The 22,514-nt window shown below is 43.3% G+C and overlaps 1 protein-coding gene across 2 annotated transcripts in view; it reads left to right on the forward strand.

The window, feature by feature from the left end:
• Positions 1-22,514, forward strand: part of LOC118358437 (ras GTPase-activating-like protein IQGAP1) — a 90,290-nt gene that overhangs the window by 8,854 nt on the left and 58,922 nt on the right. For both annotated transcript variants that reach the window (XM_035736270.2, XM_035736269.2), the window contains exon 2: positions 5,945-6,044. In XM_035736270.2, coding sequence (XP_035592163.1) covers positions 5,945-6,044 — 100 coding nt within the window. The remainder of the gene's footprint in view (positions 1-5,944; positions 6,045-22,514) is intronic.

Consider the following 22,514-nt stretch of genomic DNA (forward strand, 5'->3'; position numbering starts at 1 on the left):
AGCTACAGGGATAGATGTCAGTGAGAGTGGGTCACAGGAGCTACAGGGATAGATGTCAGTGAGAGTGGGTCACAGGAGCTACAGGGATAGATGTCAGTGAGAGTGGGTCACAGGAGCTACAGGGATAGATGTCAGTGAGAGTGGGTCACAGGAGCTACAGGGATAGATGTCAGTGAGAGTGGGTCACAGGAGCTACAGGGATAGATGTCAGTGAGAGTGGGTCACAGGAGCTACAGGGATAGATGTCAGTGAGAGTGGGTCACAGGAGCTACAGGGATAGATGTCAGTGAGAGTGGGTCACAGGAGCTACAGGGATAGATGTCAGTGCGAGTGGGTCACAGGAGCTACAGGGATAGATGTCAGTGAGAGTGGGTCACAGGAGCTACAGGGATAGATGTCAGTGAGAGTGGGTCACAGGAGCTACAGGGATAGATGTCAGTGAGAGTGGGTCACAGGAGCTACAGGGATAGATGTCAGTGAGAGTGGGTCACAGGAGCTACAGGGATAGATGTCAGTGAGAGTGGGTCACAGGAGCTACAGGGATAGATGTCAGTGAGAGTGGGTCACAGGAGCTACAGGGATAGATGTCAGTGAGAAGAGTGGGTCACAGGAGCTACAGGGATAGATGTCAGTGAGAAGAGTGGGTCACAGGAGCTACAGGGATAGATGTCAGTGAGAAGAGTGGGTCACAGGAGCTACAGGGATAGATGTCAGTGAGAGTGGGTCACAGGAGCTACAGGGATAGATGTCAGTGAGAGTGGGTCACAGGAGCTACAGGGATAGATGTCAGTGAGATTAGTTCTACAGTAGTGGACTGATAATTCCTGCACCATTGTTGGTCCTTATCTGCTGGGATTTGTGAGTGAGATTTCTAGACCTAACTAACTTGTTCATCAGGGTGTAAATACTGCATAGTGGGTTGGATTGTGCTGCTCTTTCAAGAGCACAGTGGCAAGTATGACAGTGTGTCAGCAGCATACTCAGTCAATTTGAATAAATGGTGTTTGAAGTAAAGGTCGACAAATTAATCGGAATCAAGTTTTCATAACAATCGGAAATCGGTATTTTGGTCGCCGATTTAATACAACTTTTTTTTTTTTTTTTTTTTTAAATCTTTTTTTTTACACCTTTATTTAATCTTTATTTAACTAGGCAGGTCAGTTAAGAACACATTCTTATTTTCAATGACGGGCTAGAAATGGTGGGTTAACTGCCTCATTCAGGGGCAGAACGACAGATTTTCACCTTGTCAGCTCGGGGGATCCAATCTTGCAACCTTAAAGTTAACTAGTCCAACACAATAACGACCTGCCTCTCTCTCATTGCACTCCACAAGGAGACTGCCTGTTACGCAAATGCAGTAAGCCAAGATAAGTTGCTAGCTAGCATTAAACTTATCTTATAAAAAACAATCAATCATAATCACTAGTTAACTACACATGGTTGATGATATTACTAGATTTTATCTATTGTGTCCTGCGTTGCATATAATCTGACTGAGCATACAAGTCTCTAAGTATCTGACTGAGCGGTGGTAGGCAGAAGCAGGCGTGTAAACATTCATTCAAACAGCACTTTCATGTGTTTTGCCAGCAGCTCTTCGTTGTGCGTCAAGCATTGCGCTGTTTATGACTTCAAGCCTATCAACTCCCGAGATGAGGCTGTGGTGTAACCGAAGTGAAATTGCTGGCTCGTTAGCGCTCGCTACTCGCTCTGAGCCTTGGGGTGGTTGTTTCCCTTGCTCTGCATGGGCAACGCTGCTTCGATGTTGTGGCTGTTTTCGTTGTGTTGCTGGTTCGAGCCCAGGGAGGAGTGAGGAGAGGGACGGAAGCTATACTGTTACACTGGCAATACTAAAGTGACTATAAGAACATCCAATAGTCAAAGGTTAATGAAATACAAAAGTTATAGAGGGAAATAGTCCTATAATTCCTATAATAACTACAACCTAAAACTTCTTACCTGGGAATATTGAAGACTCATGTTAAAAGGAATCACCAGCTTTCATATGTTCTCATGTTCTGAGCAAGGAATGTTAACGTTAGCTTTCTTACATGGCACATATTGCACTTTTACTTTCTTCTCTAACACTGTTTTTGCATTATTTAAACCAAATTGAACATGTTTCATTATTTCATTATTTACTTGAGGCTAAATTGATTTTATTGGCTTATTATATTAAGTTAAAATAAGTGTTCTTTCAGTATTTAAAATTGTAAAAAAAAAAAAGAAAAGTCTGATTTAATCGGTATCGGCTTTGAAAAATCATAATCGGTCGACCTCTAGTTTGGAGAGATGCAGCCTATCAGTCAGATTAGGCTTGCCTCCAAGCTTGCATGTGCCTGCTAGACTTCCCCACTCTGGGTCTTGAGGGCAACAAAGGTATTTTTCGTAAGTCATGCCAGTAAAATAGGGGTCTAATCAGTCTGCTACTTAACTAGTTCAGCCCTTCCCAGTAATAATGGTCCATCAATTACATACTAGCCCACTACATGCATACTGTAGCAGGATTTCCGGAAATGTGGCACTGCACATTTGACTGACAGCATTTTGATTTACCGGACATTTGATACATTTACCGGATCCATCTGCATTGGGTACGTAACCTGATTAGGGTGTCCACTCACTGTGCTCAGAATGACAGAAATGACATTTACATAATGGTAATTCATATTAACAGAACATGTAAGTCCAGGATGCAATGATGTGCAGATCTTAATGAATTCTGAGTACACTTTGAAGATGTTAGAATAACTGTCCACATTTACTTTTCCTCAGCCAACAAGACCAGTAACTAATAGCAAAATCACTAGCCTATGTCAATCTACTATACCCCATAGTACAAACATTGACCTATTCTATTGGTCAGCTTGTCGAGAAAGAAATAGCCTATTCCAAACAGACTCTGGGATAGTTGTGGGACGAAAGATCCCAAATTCATACCACCAGTAGGCCTAGGCTACATAAAAAAAACAACCGATCAGAATGTTTAGCCTAAAATCTTTGGAATATCTATGTATTCTTTTCGGATCCACTTTTGCTGAGGCAGCAGTTATTCTTCCTGGGGTCCACACAAAAACATAAAACACGACAAGTCACAAAACACTCATAGACCAGAACAGTTACACAAATTTAAAATACAACAATATACAAATAATACAACTAAAAAATGTGTGTGATTAGTGTGTTTGTGTCATTTCACAGTCCCTAGTGTGCCATGAGATGTTGTTTTTGAAAATGTAAGGTAATTTTGCTGGTTACTTGAGTAATTGCTATCATGGTTCTGTATAATATTGTCCGCTGGTGTGAATTTGTTTTGGTGACATGTCTTGCAGGGTATGTATGGGTGTCTGAGCTGTATGTTATTTGATTATGTAGACAATCTGGAATTTTCATTACAGCAATATTTCTCATTAAAACTAGAAGAGACTGGCATGCATGTTAATGTTAGTTCTGTATGTGCAGTTAAGGGCAAGGCGTGCTGCTCTGTTTTGAGCCAGCTGCAGCTAGGTCTTTCTTTGCTGCACTTGACCATATTACCAGACAGTAATCAAGATAGAACAAGACCAGACCCTGAACAACTAGTACACTTTATTTTTGTGTCAAATGCATAATATCATTTATACCGAACATACTCCTCATCTTCACAACAATTTGTCAATATTACTTGAACATGATAATTGACCTAGGAGTTTAGCTTCCTCAACTTGCTCAATGGTCACACCCTTTATACACAACTCCAGCTTAGATTTCGCTCTTAGAATGTTTTGAACCAAATACAATGCTTTTAGTCTTAGATGTATTTAAGACCAGTCTATTATTCATCACCCATTCTGATGCTGAGTGCAACTTCGTATTTAGAAATTCAGTAAGCCCACAGGCTTTTGGTGCTGACATGTAGTGTGTGGAATCATCCTCATACATAGTTGTTCTAGCTTCGTATAAGACCAGTGGCAAATCATTTGTAAAAATAGAGAAGATTAATGGCCCAAGGCAACTGCCCTAAGGGACACCGCACTGTGCATATCTGATGTTAGAGAAGCTTCCATTGATGAACTCTCTCTGGGTTCTATTGGATAAGTAATCCTCCAACCATGAGATGTAGGTGACGTAAAGCCAAAGCAAGTGAGATTCTTTCAATAACAATTTATGATTAATAACATAAGAGGCTGCACTGAAATCTAACAATACAGCTCCAACTATCATCTTATTATACATTTATTTTAACCAATCATCAGGCATCTGAGTCAGTGTAGTACAAGTTGAGTGCCCTTATATATATATGCATGCTAAAAGTTCATACTTGTTTTTTTTAATAATGTAATTTAAATTGAGTTTCCACTTAACTAGTGAAATACTCATTGAAATTATTGGAAGGTTTTGCTATAAATGACCCATCAACTGCAATGAGGGATGGAGATGAATGGGTTTTCTATCCATTATATCATTTAAATTACTCAAGTCTTGTTCCATTGTGTTTTATATCAGTTATCTTGGTTTGGCAATATAATTTCTTATTTTTGTTAAGTTTAGTCACAAAATGTCTCAATTTACAGTATGTCAACCAATCAGCTGAGCAGTCCAACTTGTTTTCCTTTTTTTTTTTTGCATCATTTCTTTGAACCATAAAATGTTTTCATTCATAATCATTCCAGGGGCTTGAACTGTTCTCACAGTTAATTTCGTAACAGGTGCATGCTTGTCAATGCATGAAATGAATAATTTTACAAATACTTCCAGTGCTGCATCTGGATTCACTTCCTCATACACATCAGACCAATCTTTTACATCTTCAACAAAAGATAACACCACATTTTGGCACTTTGGCTTTCCTTGTTATTGCCACAATGTTATGGTCACTACAGCCAATGGGAACTGATATCACTTTGGAGAAAGATATAATCAATACAAGTGGACGTCACAGATCCAACACTATTGGTATACACTCTAGTTGGCTAAGTGATAACCTGGGTCATATTGCAGGCATTAGTCACAGTAAGAAGATTCCTCTTGAGAGGAAAGCTACTTGCTAACCAGTTCAGGTCACCCAGAAAATAGATATCTGTTAACATCACACACTTAAGCATTGCAGACATGATCCAAATACTGACTGTTAGCACTTGGTGAGCTATAGCAGCACCCTAAAATAAGTGACTTTAGATGAGGCAGGTGAACTTGCAACACAACACTTCAACAACATTTGACACAACAACAACCTCCTTTAAGCTTTACAGGAATATGGCTCTGAACATATACTGTACAGCAACACCTCCCTCATAGGCATTATTGTATTTTCTGTAGCTGTTATATCCTTGTATTGCTACTGCTGTGTCAAAGGAATTATCTAAGTGAGTTTCAGAGAGAGCCAGTATATGAATGTTATCCGATGTTAGAAATGGTTCATGAAATCAGTAACTTGCTAAGGCTACAAATATTAATATGGGCTTTTCTTAGCCCTTTCCTGGGTAGCTTATCAGAGATGGCCATAATAAAGAAAAAATGAATCAAATAAAAACATTGTTTGACTGATCTAGTCAGGTGTGTGTGTGTGTGTGTGCACGAGATGTGATGTTAGTCTGAAGGTACTGACCAGAAAGATTGTCTCTCTCACTCCTCCCAGGCTTTTGTTAGGGAAGGTGGACAATGAACTTGTCATAGCAAATGTAAGCAATGTCCCCACGCGCTCTCTAAAGTAAGGTAATAATGTCCCAAGTATCCTACTAGGCAGGTTTCTGATTCGTTGTGATTTTTAAGAAAGCATGCCAAAAAGATCCTATCATGTTGATAATGGTTTTCTCTGTGTTCTTATGTATCTCTTAATTCACAAGAACACAGAGAGAGAGAACTATATCCAGTCCAAGATGATTACAGCAGATGATTCCCACCCTCTCATTACTGGCGTGTGTGCATGAGGCTGTAACTGTGTTTTTATTTCAATCTGCAGCCATTCAGGACGATGAGAGGCTCTCGGCGGAGGAGATGGACGAGAGGAGACGACAGAACATCGCCTACGAGTATCTCTGTCACCTGGAGGAGGCCAAACGGTAAGAGAGGAGTAGTCATGGAGCGTAGGGAGCAACAAAATGGCTCCGGAGAAGAAAGCAGACGTTTTACATGCCCCCAACCGATAGTTTTTTGTTTATTTTCTTTGTTTTCTGGACAGGACTGCGGTTACTCACCACGGACTGACAGAATCCTTTTTTTCCCTTTTTAATGAGTCTGACGAGCCCGATGTGAAACGATGTACTTCTTTTTTGGGAACAGGCACAGATCCCCATGATTTGTGGGAAGAGGAGCCAGAGGGCGGGCTGCCTTCTGAGAATTTGTAGGCGATCGAATAAACCCCCACTTCCGTTCCATTCTGCTAGCAAACGTGACTACTTTGGACAATAAAATAGATGACTTACACAGAAGATTAAACTATCAACGGGACATTCGAAAATATCTTATGCTTCACGGAGTCGTGGCTGAACAATGACACTCAACATACAGCTGGCTGGTTATACGCTGCACTGGCAGGATAGAACAGTGGTGTCTGGTAAGACGAGGTGCGGCAGACTGTGTACTTTTGTAAATATCGGCTGGTGCACGATATCTAAGGAAGTCTCGAGCTATTGCTCGCCTGAGGTAGAGTATCATGATAAGCTGTAGACCACACTATCTACCTAGAGAGTTTCTGTATTTTTCGTAGCTGTTTACATGGCACCACAGCCAGAGGCTGGCACTAAGACAGCATTGAATAATATTATTATTATATTATTAATGAGCTGTATTCCGCCATAAACAAACAAGAAAACGCTAACCCAGAGGTGGCGCTCCTAGTAGCCGGGGACTTTAATGCAGGGAAACTGAAATCCAGAGGGAAAAAAACTCTGGACCACCTTTACTCCACACACAGACACAATAAGTGCATCGACGACTACGACCCCACAGTGACCCTACGTACATACCCCAATCAGAAGCCATGGATTACAGGCAACATCCGCATTGAGCTAAAGGCTAGACCTGCCACTTTCAAGGAGCGGGACTCCATCCCAGAAGCTTATAAGAAATTCCGCTATGTCCTCTGACGAACCATAAAACAGGCAAAGCCTCAATACAGGACTAACATTGAATCGTACTATACCAGCTCTGACGCTCATCAGATATGGCAGGGCTTGCAAACCATTATAGACTACAAAGGGAAGCACAGCCGAGAGCTGCCCAATGACACAAGCCTACCAGACGAGCTAAACTACTTCTATGCTCGCTTCGAGGCAAATAATACTTGAACATGCACGAGAGCACCAGCTGTTCCGGAAGACTGTGATCATGCTTTCCGCAGCCGATGGGAGTAAGACCTTTTAAACAGGTCAACATTCACAAGGTTGCAGGGCCAGATTACCAGGACGTGTACTGCGAGCATGCGCTGACCAACTGGCAAGTGTCTTCACTAAATGCCAACATGTTTTAAGCATACCAACATAGTGTTCTTGGGCACAGGCACTAAGGTAACCTGCCTAAATGACTACCGACCCATGGCACTCATGTCTGTGCTTTAAAAGGCTGGTCATGGCTCACATCAACAATATTATCCCAGAAACCCTATATCCACTCCAATTTGCATACCGCTCCAACAGATCCACAGATGATGCAATCTCTATTGCACCCCACACTGCACTTTCCCACCTGGACAAAACACCGACGTGAGAATGCCATTCATTGACTACAGCTCAGCGTTCAACACCATTGTGCCCTTGAAGCTCATCAATAAGCCAAGGACCCTGGGACTAAACACCTGCCTCTGCCTCTGCAACTGGATCCTGGACCACGACAAGACCTATTCCCCCTTAGGAGACTGACAAGATTTGGCATGGGTCCTCAGATCCTCAAAAGGTTCTACCGCTGCACCATCGAGAGCATCCTGACTGGTTGCATCACTGCCTGGTATGGCAACTGCTCGGCTTCCAAATGCAAGGCACTACAGAGGGTAGTGCTTACGGCCCAGTACATAACTGGGGCCAAGCTTCCTGCCATCCAGGACCTCTACACCAGGCGGCGTCAGAGCAGAGGAAGGCCCTAAAAAGTATCAGACTCCAGCCACCCTAGTCATAGACTGTTCTCTCTGCTACTGCACGGCAAGCAGTACCGGAGCACCAAGTCTAGGTCCAAGAGGCTTCTAAACGGCTTCTACCCCCAAGCCATAAGACTCCTGAACACCTAATCAAATGGCTACCCAGACTATTTGCATTGCTTCTCTCCCTCTTTTTCCCCGCACATTGACTCTATATACAGGGGGGGGGGGTACTGGTACAGTCTCGCTATTGTTATTTTACTGCTGCTCTTTAATTACTTGTTACTTTTATTTATTTTTATCTGTACTTTTTAAAAATGGCATTTTTGGCTAGGGGCTCGTAAGTAAGCATTTCACTGTAAGGTTGTATTCGGCACATGTGACTAAGTTAATTTGATTTCAAAGAGAAGATGATGAGGGAGGAGCAGAGAACAGAGAGAGGAGGATGATATGAGTGGAGTGATGAGGAGACCATACAGTAAGAGGAGAAATGGATGGAAGGAGGGGTAAGAGCGTAGTAGTAGGAAGAGGGAGCATTAGAAGGAGCAGAGAGATTTTGGTGCTGTAGATTAAGATATCGTGAGTGCTTTTTGGCGTGCACATGTGCTGTCATCAGATGACGGCTGGCTGTAAGCTGCGGCTCAAAGTGTTTGAAATGGAGTGTGGGAGAAGCTAGACTAGCTCTCCTGCTGACTGCTTCGCACACTGCCCTGAAATCATGTAACCTAACAGCTCAAACTGGGACTAAGGGAGAATGAAACTCATAAAGTGTATAAGCTAACATGCACTAACACTTTAAACCCCACAATGTCTCTGACATGGGGTCAACAATGTCATTTTAAAGTTTAGTGTAAAGAATTTTTAATACAGTTTAAGATTGTTTTATCAAAACCAATCACAACTTATTTTTTATAAACCAATGCAGTCTTTTCCTGAGTGCTCTGAGCGTGCTGTGCATGATACTGAACCACTTCCTGTCGTATGTATGAAGGCACCCAACGGAACAGGAAGCCTCTCCTCTCCTCACGTGCTGTTTTTGGGACTGCCCACCACACCTCTGCAAGCAACCCAGAATAATCACACAAAGTTAATCTGCTATAGCTGTACCATGGTGACATCACCAGTCAGCAGCCTCTATGTGTTGAGATCAGAGTTTACTGTGCACTGGTATGACTCTGCATTGGCTCCCCTGATGAGATGTTGTATTAAAGTTTGACTGCAGACCGTGGATTTTGATTTGGTAGAGAACAGAGACTTGGTAGTGGGTTGGTAGTGACTTGGTAGTGGGATCATCGACTAGATTCAGGGGCTGGAACATAATTACAAATAATTTGTAGACTGCAAATTCAACACAACAAGCCCAGACAGATGTTTGACTAAAACATAATAATTTCAAACCTTGCTTACATTTGTACAAGATCAAGTCTTGTCTCTCTATTATGCGTGGGAATACTTGAACATATTTCTTAAATTAAAATCACTGAGCTGATATTTTTCGTGTTTTTTACAGTCTTATGGGCCAAATAAAACCAGTTGAGGAATCCTGATTTATGACCTCATTGGTGTCATGGATCTTTGTCTGTTAAAGTGTAATAGGGATTCTGGTGACAAACTAGCACTCAGCAACACTGCTGACTTCCCGTCTCTCTCCTCCATCGCTGATGAGCCTCTATTCTGGGAAACGTGTCATCTGGGATTAGGATTATGGTGCTGGCTGCTAATTAGGCTATTAGTGAATATTAGTGACTGAGTCAGGCAGTGCGATTAGGACCTGGGGACCTGGGGTCAGGAGTCACAGGCACAGGGCAGGCATGCAGCCCCAGTCTAGTCAGCCCTTCCAACAGCTCCCGGGAGAATGGCTTGATTGGAACAACTAAACCATGCTGCTTTTGTCTTCTCTGGTAAATGGGGTTAATGCACTCGGAGTGTCTGTCTGGACTTTATTTCTTCATTTGTGTTGATAATACACCTGTGGTTTACAGGTATGATATGATAACACACTGGTAGCTCACAAGTCACAGCCTTAACATAAACCAAAATGTGGGCCTACCTCCGTTTTAACCAAACTGTAGTGCAGTGACAGGCCTTGACACTCTGACAGGCTCATAGGCGGACTTTGTACCTGTAGTACTGAGTAAACAGTATGTCAGCTTGCTCGTGTTTTTTGATAGGGTGTCATTTTTACCCCTACTACCCTTCACCTCCATTTTTTTATTTGTTTTTATTTGACCTTTATTTAACTAGGCAAGTCGGTTAAGAACAAATTCTTATTTTCAATGAAGGCCTCGGAACAGTGGGAACTAATGAAGTTTTAGTTCCATTTTTACAAGTGTGGCAAAATGTTATTTACCATTTGTCTGAACTTTTATCATTTCGTTAGTCGAAACAACTTAGCTCCATGTTAAGTTATCTGATCAAACATGCAAATATACCCTTAGTGTCACTAGTATCACACAATCTCATAACATGAGAGCTCTCAAAGGCAGGCTTACTGTGCGCATAGTAGATTAACACAAAGGGTACAAATGGCGTCACTGTCGGTCTATAAATAATGGAGTAAATGTGGTTTGAAACAAAAATGAAAAGGATATTCATGCATTCCATATGAAAATTGTCCCATACCTCCAGCTATACAACAACAGGCCTAGGACAATACATCCTTTTAGCAGGATTTATACAGACATTGGCATGTCAAATTCAAGGACTTTCAGGGACTTTTTCAAGCACTTAATTGCAATTTTCAAGGACTTCAATGTGTAGTACAATTTGTGTAATTGATATAATTGTACATATATGGCTTAATATAGAACCCCACCCCTCCCTGCAAAAAGTGTCAAACAAGTAGGCCATTACCACTTTTTAAGGATAATAAGAAAAAGTATGCCTTGCCAGTTCACTGAAATTCAAATGATTACATTCAAAATGTGTGACAATAATGTGGACATTGCCTGACTAATTAGATTTGATGCATTCATGGCCATTTTTCTGTAGCCTATGTGGCCGATGCAGGCACACAATAAAACCATGAATAGTTGTAGCATTAATCTCACCATTTGAATCTCGCCATCACTGTTTTTATAATTCGAAAGTGAACAAAAACCAGGTTCCTTTTTTAATGGAAGAGTTTATATGGACATCCAGGTTGAAGCCAACATTAGATTTTGTAGTCCTCGTAATAACCGCACGTGGTTTTACCGCAACAGAGTAGCGCAACACCTTTTCAATTGAAGCAGCAGGAAACAAAACTGATCAAAAATGAAATCACATAATTATAAGGGAGCAGGAGAACTTATCAATAAATTGGCTACAATAATTACATGGACCTCTCTACACAATTGGGTCTATCCTACACAATTGCGCACAGTAGACTTGGTGTCCAATCCGACGCACAAAAATATATGAAAAAATTAACACATTACCTTGATGCTTCATCTGTTAAATCTAACGAGACCCTGCTGTAAATCAAGCAGACAACAGATAATCAACATCAATTCGCTGAAGATATTTAATCCAATGTGGATCCATACACAGCTGTCTTCACTGACGTAAACGAATGAGACACCAAAATATTCTGGACATTCCTGGTGAACACCTTTTTTCCATCTCTTTAGCGCATGCGATGCCACATCACAACAGTTGTTCGTTACCTGACTGTCGTTAGGAAAATTCCGTCCCAGATCAGATGGTGACGTGTGAAAATATCACTGCGTTACTAATCAGCTAGACACCAAATGCACAGCCAACAAGTGTTATGCATAATTATTGAACAGCCACATGAATGACAGTCGATTTTAGGTTAAGGTAAGGTGACTCTTTCGGTTAGAAGCATTCGATTTTGCAATCACATTTATTATTTTGGATTTGTGTGCTCATAAACTGTTTTCACTCCATAGCATAAGGAGACATAAAATGTTAAGTCTTGAGGTTTTGCTTGCCCGAGGTAGAGTATCTCATAAGCTGTAGACCACACTATTTACCAAGATCTATATTTTTCATAGCTGTCTATATACCACCACAAACTGATGCTGGTACTAAGACGGCACTCAACAAGCTGTATAAGGCCATAAGCAAACAAGAAAATGCTCATCCAGAGGCGGCGCTCCTAGTGGCCGGGGACTTTAATGCAGGGGAACTTAAATCTGTTTTACCTCATTTCTACCAGCATGTTACATTTGTAACCAGAGGGGAAAAAACTCTGGACCACCTTTACTACACACACACAGAGACGCATACAGCGGTTCCTCCTTTAAAAGTTGCAGAGTACTCTATGGCACGTTATGTAAGTGTGAACCACTGGTACCATTAAGGCTAGTTAGTGCTGGTTTGTCCACCAGAGGGCATCTTTGAGAAGCATTTGATAGCCTTCAATAATGGCTGTACCAGAGAATGTGTACATGCGGGAGACCGGGGTTCAGTTCCCTGACGGGCAGGAAGGAGTAGGCTGTCCTTGTAAATAAGATTTTTATTTTTTTACTGATTCCATATGTGTTATTTCATAGTTGTAATGTCTTCACTATTATTCTACAATGTAGAAAATATTAAATAAAGAAAAACCCTGGAATGTGTATGTGTGTCTTTTGACTGATACTGTAATTTGATTAATATTATGGTGGTTCTATTCCAAGGAAAATGATAATGCCTCTAGGTTTCTGTTATGATGGAACGGAAAATATGGCACTGTACAATGTGATGGTCGGGAGTACAGTACTGGGCTATTTAGGTAAAGAATTCAGTGTCACCTCCCTGATCAAGGCCCTTCTCCCCCGATTGCTCAGTTTGGCCGGGCGGCCAGCTCTAGGAAGAGTCTTGGCGGTTCCAACTTCTTCCATTTAAGGATGATGGAGGCCACTGTGTTCTTGGGATCCTTCAATGCTGCAGACATTTTTTGGTGCCCTTCCCCAGATCTGTGCTTCGACACAATCCTGTCCCGGAACTCTATGGACAATTCCTTCAACCTCATGGCTAGAATTTTGCTCTGACATGCACTGTCAACTGTGGGATGTTATATAGACAGGTGTGTGCTTTTCCAAATCATGTCCAATCATTTGAATTTACCACAGGTGATGCCAATCAAGTTGTAGAAACATCTCAAGGATGATCAATGGAAACAGGATGCACCTGAGATCAATTTCAAGTCTCATAGTGAAGTGTCTAAATACTTATGTAAATAAGGTATTTCTGTTTTTCATTAAATTAGCAACCATTTCTAAAAGCCTGTTTTTGCTTTTCATTATGGGGTATTGTGTGTAGATTGCTGGGATTTTTTTTTACATACAAAAAAAAATCAATTTTAGAATGAGGCTATAACGTAACGATGTGGAAAAAGTCAAAGGTTCTGAATACTTTCCGAAGGCACTGTAGCCTTTTTTTTGCAGATTATTATCATTGACTTATCAACAGCTGTAGCAAGTTGTCCTGCGTAGGAAAGCCTCACTGGTACCCTAATTTATAGAAAGACCCATATAGGCTAGTAACACTTGGCCTGGCTAGCAGTTTAGTTTAGGCTAATGTGGACTGGTCACTGGTGTGGGATTTGTCCTAGAGAGCAGTAGGCTAATATTAGGGCTGGGAATTGCCAGGGACCTCACAAAACAATATTATCATGATATTTAGGTGCAGATACGATATGTATTGCGGCTCGATACTGCGGCTCGATGTTGCTCACTATATGTCTGCTGCAAAGATGAGGGAGCATGAGAAAATCATTCATGGAAATAAGTGCTCAAAACATGTTGGCTCACTATTTAAAAAGATGAAGAGCAACTACCTAGCAAAAAAAATTGTCAATATACTTGGAGTCAAAGTATTAATATTGTGATATGCAACTACAGTGGGGCAAAAAAGTATTTAGTCAACCACCAATTGTGCATGTTCTCCCACTTAAAGATGAGAGGCCTTTAATTTTCATCATAGGTACACTTCAACTATGACAGACAAAATGAGGGAAAAAAAGCCAGAAAATCAAATTGTAGGATTTTTTATGAATTTATTTGCAAATTATGGTGGAAAATAGTATTTGGTCAAAAACAAAAGTTTATCTCAATACTTTGTCATTGCCAACGAAGTGTATATAACAGAGGTCAAACGTTTTCTGTAAGTCTTCACAAGGTTTTCACACACTTGCTGGTATTTTGGCCCATTCCTCCATTCAGATCTCCTCTAGAGCAGTGATGTTTTGGGGCTGTTGCTGGGCAACACTGTCTTTCAACTCCCTCCAAAGATTTTCTATGGGGTTGAGACTGGCTAGGCCACTCCAGGACCTTGAAATGCTTCTTACGAAGCCACTCCTTCGTTGCCCGGCGGTGTGTTTGGAATCATTGTCATGCTGAAAGACCCAGCCACATTTCATCTTCAATGCCCTTGCTGATGGAAGGAGGTTTTCACTCAAAATCTCACGATACATGGCCCCATTCATTCTTTCCTTTACACAGAGCAGTCGTCCTGGTCCCTTTGCAGAAAAACAGCCCCAAAGCATGATGTTTCCACCCCCATGCTTCACATTAGGTATGGTGTTCTTTGGATGCAACTTAGCATTCTTTGTCCTCCAAACACGATGAGTTGAGTTTTTACCAAAAAGTTATATTTTGGTGTCATATGGTCAGATGAAATTCTCCCAATCTTCTTCTGGATCATCCAAGTGCTCTCTAGCAAACTTCAGACAGGCCTGGACATGTACTGGCTTAAGCAGGGGGACACGTCTGGCACTGCAGGATTTGAGTCCCTGGCGGCATAGTGTGTTACTGATGGTAGGCTTTGTTACTTTGGTCCCAGCTCTCTGCAGGTCATTCACTAGGTCCCCCCGTGTGGTTCTGGGATTTTTGCTCACTGTTCTTGTGATTATTTTGACCTCACGGGGTAAGATCTTGCGTGGAGCCCCAGATTGAGGGAGATTATTAGTGGTCTTGTATGTCTTCCATTTCCTAATAATTGCTCCCACAGTTGATTTCTTCAAACCAAGCTGCTTCCTTATTGCAGATTCAGTCTTCCCAGCCTGGTGCAGGTCTACAATTTTGTTTCTGGTGTCCTTTGACAGCTCTTTGGTCTTGGCCATAGTGGAGTTTGGAGTGTGACTGAGGTTGTGAACAGGTGTCTTTTATACTGATAACAAGTTCAAACAGGTGCCATTAATACAGGTAACGAGTGGAGGACAGAGGAGCCTCTTACAGAATAAGTTACAGGTCTGTGAGAGCCAGATATCTGGCTTGTTTGTAGGTGACCAAACACTTATTTTCCACCATAATTTGCAAATAAATTCATTAAAAGTCCTGCAATGAGATTTTCTGGATTTCTTTCCTAATTTTGTCTGTCATAGTTGAAGTGTACCCATGATGAAAATTACAGGCCTCTCACCCCCTGCATCACTAGCTAATATAGTGTTTAACCTGGCCACAGGTCTAACAGTACCATTTTTATTTTTTTACACTGTTTGGACTAAGGAGACCTGCAAAAACGTTTAGGTGGCTCTCCCAAGGATTACAATGGCAGAAAAATCTGACAATAACAGGAAAGAGTGGCTGAGGAGTTTTAAATACTGTTGTTGGAGCTGTGCTTCGCCATGCGGCTGTATAGAACCAACCACATTGTTTCACTCCCGGAAGTGCAGCTTCAGAGGTTGGAGAGCTTTGTTACTGACTGAGCCAGGATATTCTTCTCCTCTCGTTCACTTTACCTCACCCTGGTCCTCTTTATCTTGCTTGGTTTCTCTCTTTCCTTCCACCTCTCTCCTCATTTGCTTATGTAATAATAAACTTTGCCTCTTATTTTCATCTGTGATTTAAAACGCCCACAATGGTGTGTCACTAAAGCCTTCCCAGCATTGTATCTGTGTCTGTACACTCTTGCGTTACCCCTCTCCTCCACTACTTGAGCACTAGCCAGTACAGTAGGCTGGCTCTCTCTCTCCAACCCATGCAAACAACTCTCATCAAGTGCTCACCGTGATCAGGCGGACATGGCATGGTGTGCTGTTATCTCTATCAGCCACCCACACAAAGCCCTCTGTACCTCCAGTCACACCGCCTCTATTCCAGATTGGGATTTGTTATTAGTTATTTTTTGGCGAGGGCATGCCTGGTTTTGTTTGTCCTGTAGTCCCCTGAGCCAGTTCAGTAGCCACAGAGCTGCAGTGTGTAGAATGTGGCTGTGGCACTGTTCCAAGATAGTAGATTAATGTCAGGTAGCGTTAGTGCAGAAGTATGCCGATCTGACACAGCGGATTTGACTGGTGTGTCGATCTGACATACCACTCAGATTCTTCAGGCCTGTTGCACTAATTTCCCACTTTCCCAGGCCATTATGGCTCAGCATGGCAGCATTGGACCAACTGATATCTAGGCCTTTGATATCGGCAGGGTAGCCTAGTGCATTGGACTAGTAACCGGAAGGTTGCAAGTTCAAATCCCCGAGCTGACGAGTTACAAATCTGTCGTTCTGCCCCTGAACAGGCAGTTAACCCACTGTTCCTAGGCCGTCATTGAAAATAAGAATTTGTTCTTAACTGACTTGCCTAGTTAAATAAAGGTAAAATAAATACAAATTGATTTGCCATAATACAGTTTGCTGTAATAAAATGTCCTTATGTACCGTGGACTCACAAACTTCTACAGATGCACAATCGAGAGCATCCTGGTGGGCTGTATCACCGCCTGGTACGGCAACTGCTCCGCCCACAACCGTAAGGCTCTCCAGAGGGTAGTGAGGTCTGCACAACGCATCACCGGGGGCAAACTACCTGCCCTCCAGGACACCTACACCACCCGATGTTACAGGAAGGCCATAAAGATCATCAAGGACAACAACCACCCGAGCCACTGCCTGTTCACCCCGCTATCATCCAGAAGGCGAGGTCAGTACAGGTGCATCAAAGCTGGGACCGAGAGACTGAAAAACAGCTTCTATCTCAAGGCCATCAGACTGTTAAACAGCAACCACTAACATTGATTGGCTGCTGCCAACACACTGACTCAACTCCAGCCACTTTAATAATGGGAATTGATGGGAAATGATGTAAAATAGATCACTAGCCACTTTAAACAATGCTACCTAATATAATGTTTACATATATTAGCCGCGCCCTCAGAGCATGCGCAGACCAGCTGGCTGTTGTGTTTACGGACATATTAAATCAATCCCTATACCAGTCTGCTGTTCCCACATGCTTCAAGAGGGCCACCATTGTTCCTGTTCCCAAGAAAGCTAAGGTAACTGAGCTAAACGACTACCGCCCCGTAGCACTGACTTCCGTCATCATGAAGTGCTTTGAGAGACTAGTCAAGGACCATATCACCTCCACCCTACCTGACACCCTAGACCCACTCCAATTTGCTTACCGCCCAAATAGGTCCACAGACGATGCAATCTCAACCACACTGCACACTGCCCTAACCCATCTGGACAAGAGGAATACCTATATGAGAATGCTGTTCATTGACTACAGCTCGGCATTTAACACCATAGTACCCTCCAAGCTCGTCATCAAGCTCGAGACCCTGGGTCTCGATCCCGCCCTGTGCAACTGGGTACTGGACTTCCTGACGGGCCGCCCCCAGGTGGTGAGGGTAGGCAACAACATCTCCACCCCGCTGATCCTCAACACTGGGGCCCCACAAGGGTGCGTTCTGAGCCCTCTCCTGTACTCCCTGTTCACCCACGACTGCGTGGCCACGCAGGCCTCCAACTCAATCATCAAGTTTACGGACGACACAACAGTGGTAGGCTTGATTACCAACAACGACGAGACTGCCTACAGGGAGGAGGTGAGGGCCCTCGGAGTGTGGTGTCAGGAAAATAACCTCACACTCAACGTCAACAAAACTAAGGAGATTGTGGACTTCAGGAAACAGCAGAGGGAACACTCCCCTATCCACATCGATGGAACAGTAGTGGAGAGGGTAGTAAGTTTTAAGTTCCTCGGCATACACATCACAGACAAACTGAATTTGTCCAATCACACAGACAGCATCGTGAAGAGGGCGCAGCAGCGCCTCTTCAACCTCGGGAGGCTGAAGAAATTCGGCTTGTCACCAAAAGCACTCACAAACTTCTACAGATGCCCAATCGAGAGCATCCTAGCGGGATGTATCACCGCCTGGTACGGCAACTGCTCCGCCCACAACCGTAAGGCTCTCCAGAGGGTAGTGAGGTCTGCACAACGCATCACCGAAGGCAAACTACCTGCCCTCCAGGACACCTACACCACCCGATGTTACAGGAAGGCCATAAAGATCATCAAGGACATGAACCACCCAAGCCACTGCCTGTTCACCCCGCTATCATCCAGAAGGCGAGGTCAGTACAGGTGCATCAAAGCAGGGACCGAGAGACTGAAAAACAGCTTCTATCTCAAGGCCATCAGACTGTTAAACAGCAACCACTAACATTGAGTGGCTGCTGCCAACACATTGACTCAACTCCAGCCACTTTAATAATGAGAATTGATGGGAAATTATGTCAAATATATCACTAGCCACTTTAAACAATGCTACCTAATATAATGTTTACATACCCTACATTACTCATCTCATATGTATACGTATATACTGTACTCTATATCATCTACTGCATCTTTATGTAATACATGTATCACTAGCCACTTTAACTATGCCACTTTGTTTACATACTCATCTCATATGTATATACTGTACTTGATACCATCTACTGTATCTTGCCTATGCCGCTCTGTACCATCACTCATTTATATATCTTTATGTACATATTCTTTATCCCTTTACACTTGTGTATAAGACAGTAGTTTTGGAATTGTTAGTTAGATTACTTGTTGGTTATCACTGCATTGTCGGAACTAGAAGCACAAGCATTTCGCTACACTCGCATTAACATCTGCTAACCATGTGTATGTGACAAATAAAATTTGATTTGATGATTTGATTTGATTTGGAGTCTTTGCATTTACCAGCAGGGTTTTGGTGAAGAATCACATCACTTTACAATTTTAGCAAATCCTCCTTAGCACGATTGTAGAACAAACAAAGGACCTTACAATGAAGGGCAGATGCAAGGAACTGTTCATTCTGCAATGTAACTTTACAATGAAGTTAAAAAGACTTCACCCAAATTACGTATTGATTTCCTTACCCTGTGAGCAACTTATGGACAGTATATGACAACAATCCATGCTTTAGTTTAGTTTTCCTGACACTGTTTCCACATGCTACCATTTCAGCATTTGTGACACAAATCCCATTCAAGTCATGGGACCGTTATTAGCATTTTTCCATGCATCATGTTTAAATCCTTTGTTACTTTGTTGAGCTTCACAATCAATTTGACATACTTTCTGATGATTTGGACAAAATTATAATATCGGTCCCATGACTTGAATTGGGATTTGTGCAACAAATGCTAAAATGTTAGCATGTGGAAATGATGCCAAGGAAATTAAACCAAAGTCATACCTTGCCCATAGACTGCTTAAAGGGTAAGGAAACCAATGTGTCATTTTGTAATTTGGGTGAAATATCCATTTAAATGAATCAATCAATATGATGGGATGGCATGGACTGACTTGCCATAATAACATGTTTGTTGTGGTTGTCCACACAGACAGTAAGTGCTGACAGAGCAGAGGGAATGGTGTGTTTGTTGGGTTCAATGTGTTGACACGTGTTGGGGCAGAGTGTTGTCTCTGCTGTGGTGGTTCAGCCTACAGACAGACGTTGACTTGTCATTAGTGGTTGCATGGAGGAGGGAAGGCCTGATGGAGTGAACAGGGCGGAGGAGGCCTGATGGAGTGAACAAGGTGGAGGAGGCCTGATGGAGTGAACAAGGTGGAGGAGGCCTGATGGAGTGAACAGGGCGGAGGAGGCCTGATGGAGTGAACAGGGCGGAGGAGGCCTGATGGAGTGAACAGGGCGGAGGAGGCCTGATGGAGTGAACAGGGCGGAGGAGGCCTGATGGAGTGAACAGGGCGGAGGAGGCCTGATGGAGTGAACAGGGCGGAGGAGGCCTGATGGAGTGAACAGGGCGGAGGAGGCCTGATGGAGTGAACAGGGCGGAGGAGGCCTGATGGAGTGAACAAGGTGGAGGAGGCCTGATGGAGTGAACAGGGCGGAGGAGGCCTGATGGAGTGAACAGGGCGGAGGAGGCCTGATGGAGTGAGCAGGGCGGAGGACGCCTGATGGAGTGAGCAGGGCGGAGGAGGCCTGATGGAGTGAGCAGGGCGGAGGAGGCCTGATGGAGTGAGCAGGGCGGAGGAGGCCTGATGGAGTGAACAGGGCGGAGGAGGCCTGATGGAGTGAACAGGGCGGAGGAGGCCTGATGGAGTGAACAGGGCGGAGGAGGCCTGATGGAGTGAGCAGGGCGGAGGAGGCCTGATGGAGTGAGCAGGGCGGAGGAGGCCTGATGGAGTGAGCAGGGCGGAGGAGGCCTGATGGAGTGAACAGGGCGGAGGAGGCCTGATGGAGTGAACAGGGCGGAGGAGGCCTGATGGAGTGAACAGGGCGGAGGAGGCCTGATGGAGTGAACAGGGCGGAGGAGGCCTGATGGAGTGAACAGGGCGGAGGAGGCCTGATGGAGTGAACAGGGCGGAGGAGGCCTGATGGGTGAACAGGGCGGAGGAGGCCTGATGGAGTGAACAGGGCGGAGGAGGCCTGATGGAGTGAACAGGGCGGAGGAGGCCTGATGGAGTGAACAGGGCGGAGGAGGCCTGATGGAGTGAACAGGGCGGAGGAGGCCTGATGGAGTGAACAGGGCGGAGGAGGGGAGGCCTGTTTAAAAAACTAAAAAGATGTGTTCTCATGAATGAAGTTGGACTTTACTGTGACTTTAAGAATAACTTCTAACACCCTGTGTGTGTTGAACATCCCCACACACATTTTTTACAAGGAACTCACTTGTGAAACAAATCTTACTCTAACATTTTATAGGGAACTTAACATTATTCTCAACTGACACTTCACTTGCTGCAAGGTTCAACATCTAATTTGGTGGTTTCAGTTCAGCTTTCAAGGGTGTGTATGATTGCTGGGGTAACAAATGCAACAGATGCATTCATATTGTACATTTAAGCGTGATCTCTTTTCTCTCGCGCTCCCTCCTGAGCACATGCATGACAATTTGTCTTACAGGATTTCACTCATCTTGACTCGAGACCCAGAATCACCTATAGGCCTACTGTTGAGTTCCTTGAGGACCAAACCCTTGTTCCCAGCCCCATATACTCCTGAACAGTTTACTCTTATGCCCCAAATAGTATTCTATTAAGCAGTTTACAGAAACCTAATGTATTGCCTGCCTCTCTACCCCCCCTACACTGGTATGTTGGACAGTGAATGTGGGAGCTGGAACAATGGGCTCTTCTCTCTGGGTCAGTACCAGTCTATTAACACCACAGACCGAGAGGGTTTATCATCCTCAAGCATGTCAGTCAATTTATAGACACACTGACATGTGTTATGTTACGTCAGTATACATTGACTGACTGAATGTACAGGTAGATTGTGTAGTCTAATTCCTTAGATTTAAGATTAGTGACTGGATGCACAAACCAGCCAGTCATGTCAAATACTGTACAGTCAATATAAACCTAAACCAGCTGATCAGTGCTGTTTTGAACTTGGATTTAGAGATTTTGTAACAGTTGTGGGACTCCTTAATGACCCTTCCACCTGTACCTTTCACTGAAGGCTTGATGTCATTTTTGTGACTTGCACATGCCGCTCTAGGTGTGTTTGTGTGCACACTTAGTATATTGTAAAATTTAAACCACTGCCACAGTCCTACAATACCTAATCCTTCAATACCATGAAATGTCAGGAAGCAAGGAGGATTCCTACGGATGCAGACATGGACTTAAATGAAGCATGTAGCCAACATACAGAAAGGTGGCCAGTTTGTTTTGTTCCCTTTTTTTTCTTGGGTGACGACAGAGGATTGAGTTTTGTCCTGTGGACCATAAGACCTGAAGTGAATCCCAACAATCACCAGAGGAACATTCTGAGTTAGCCTGGGTCTACTGCTGATTTTCCCTTGACTGTGCTGCTCCTTTGATAAGTACAGGGAAAGCCAATATTGACCTATGTGGTGCTAGCGTAGGCGGCTTGTCAGTCAGCCCGGTAATGGCTCACATGCTCTTAGATCGCAGATCAACACGGGGCAAGGTGATGGACAGACCAAGGTTATGTTTGTTTATATCTGCTTGTATCCATGACGACAGCTTTCATGTTGAGAGAACCGTTAACTTGAAGCAAAGGAATGAGCGGCCAACAGGTTCAAAGAGTCAGACTTTTTCCAAACATTTGCGTTTTGTTATCCATAAGCTCCTCAAAGATGATGAACATATGATGCTAAATGAACCTATGATGTTCTGGGATCGGTGTCTCTGCTCGTGTTTACCTGGCCTCACAGTTAGCCTACATAGACAGGGCGGGACCCTACACCCTTCCTAACAAATCATCCAAAGAAAACACTGGTCTGTTTCTATAAAAATAACCTTGTGTTATTA

This window comes from Oncorhynchus keta, chromosome 25, assembly GCF_023373465.1.
Source record: "Oncorhynchus keta strain PuntledgeMale-10-30-2019 chromosome 25, Oket_V2, whole genome shotgun sequence".
NCBI classification, from domain to species: Eukaryota; Metazoa; Chordata; class Actinopteri; order Salmoniformes; family Salmonidae; genus Oncorhynchus; species Oncorhynchus keta.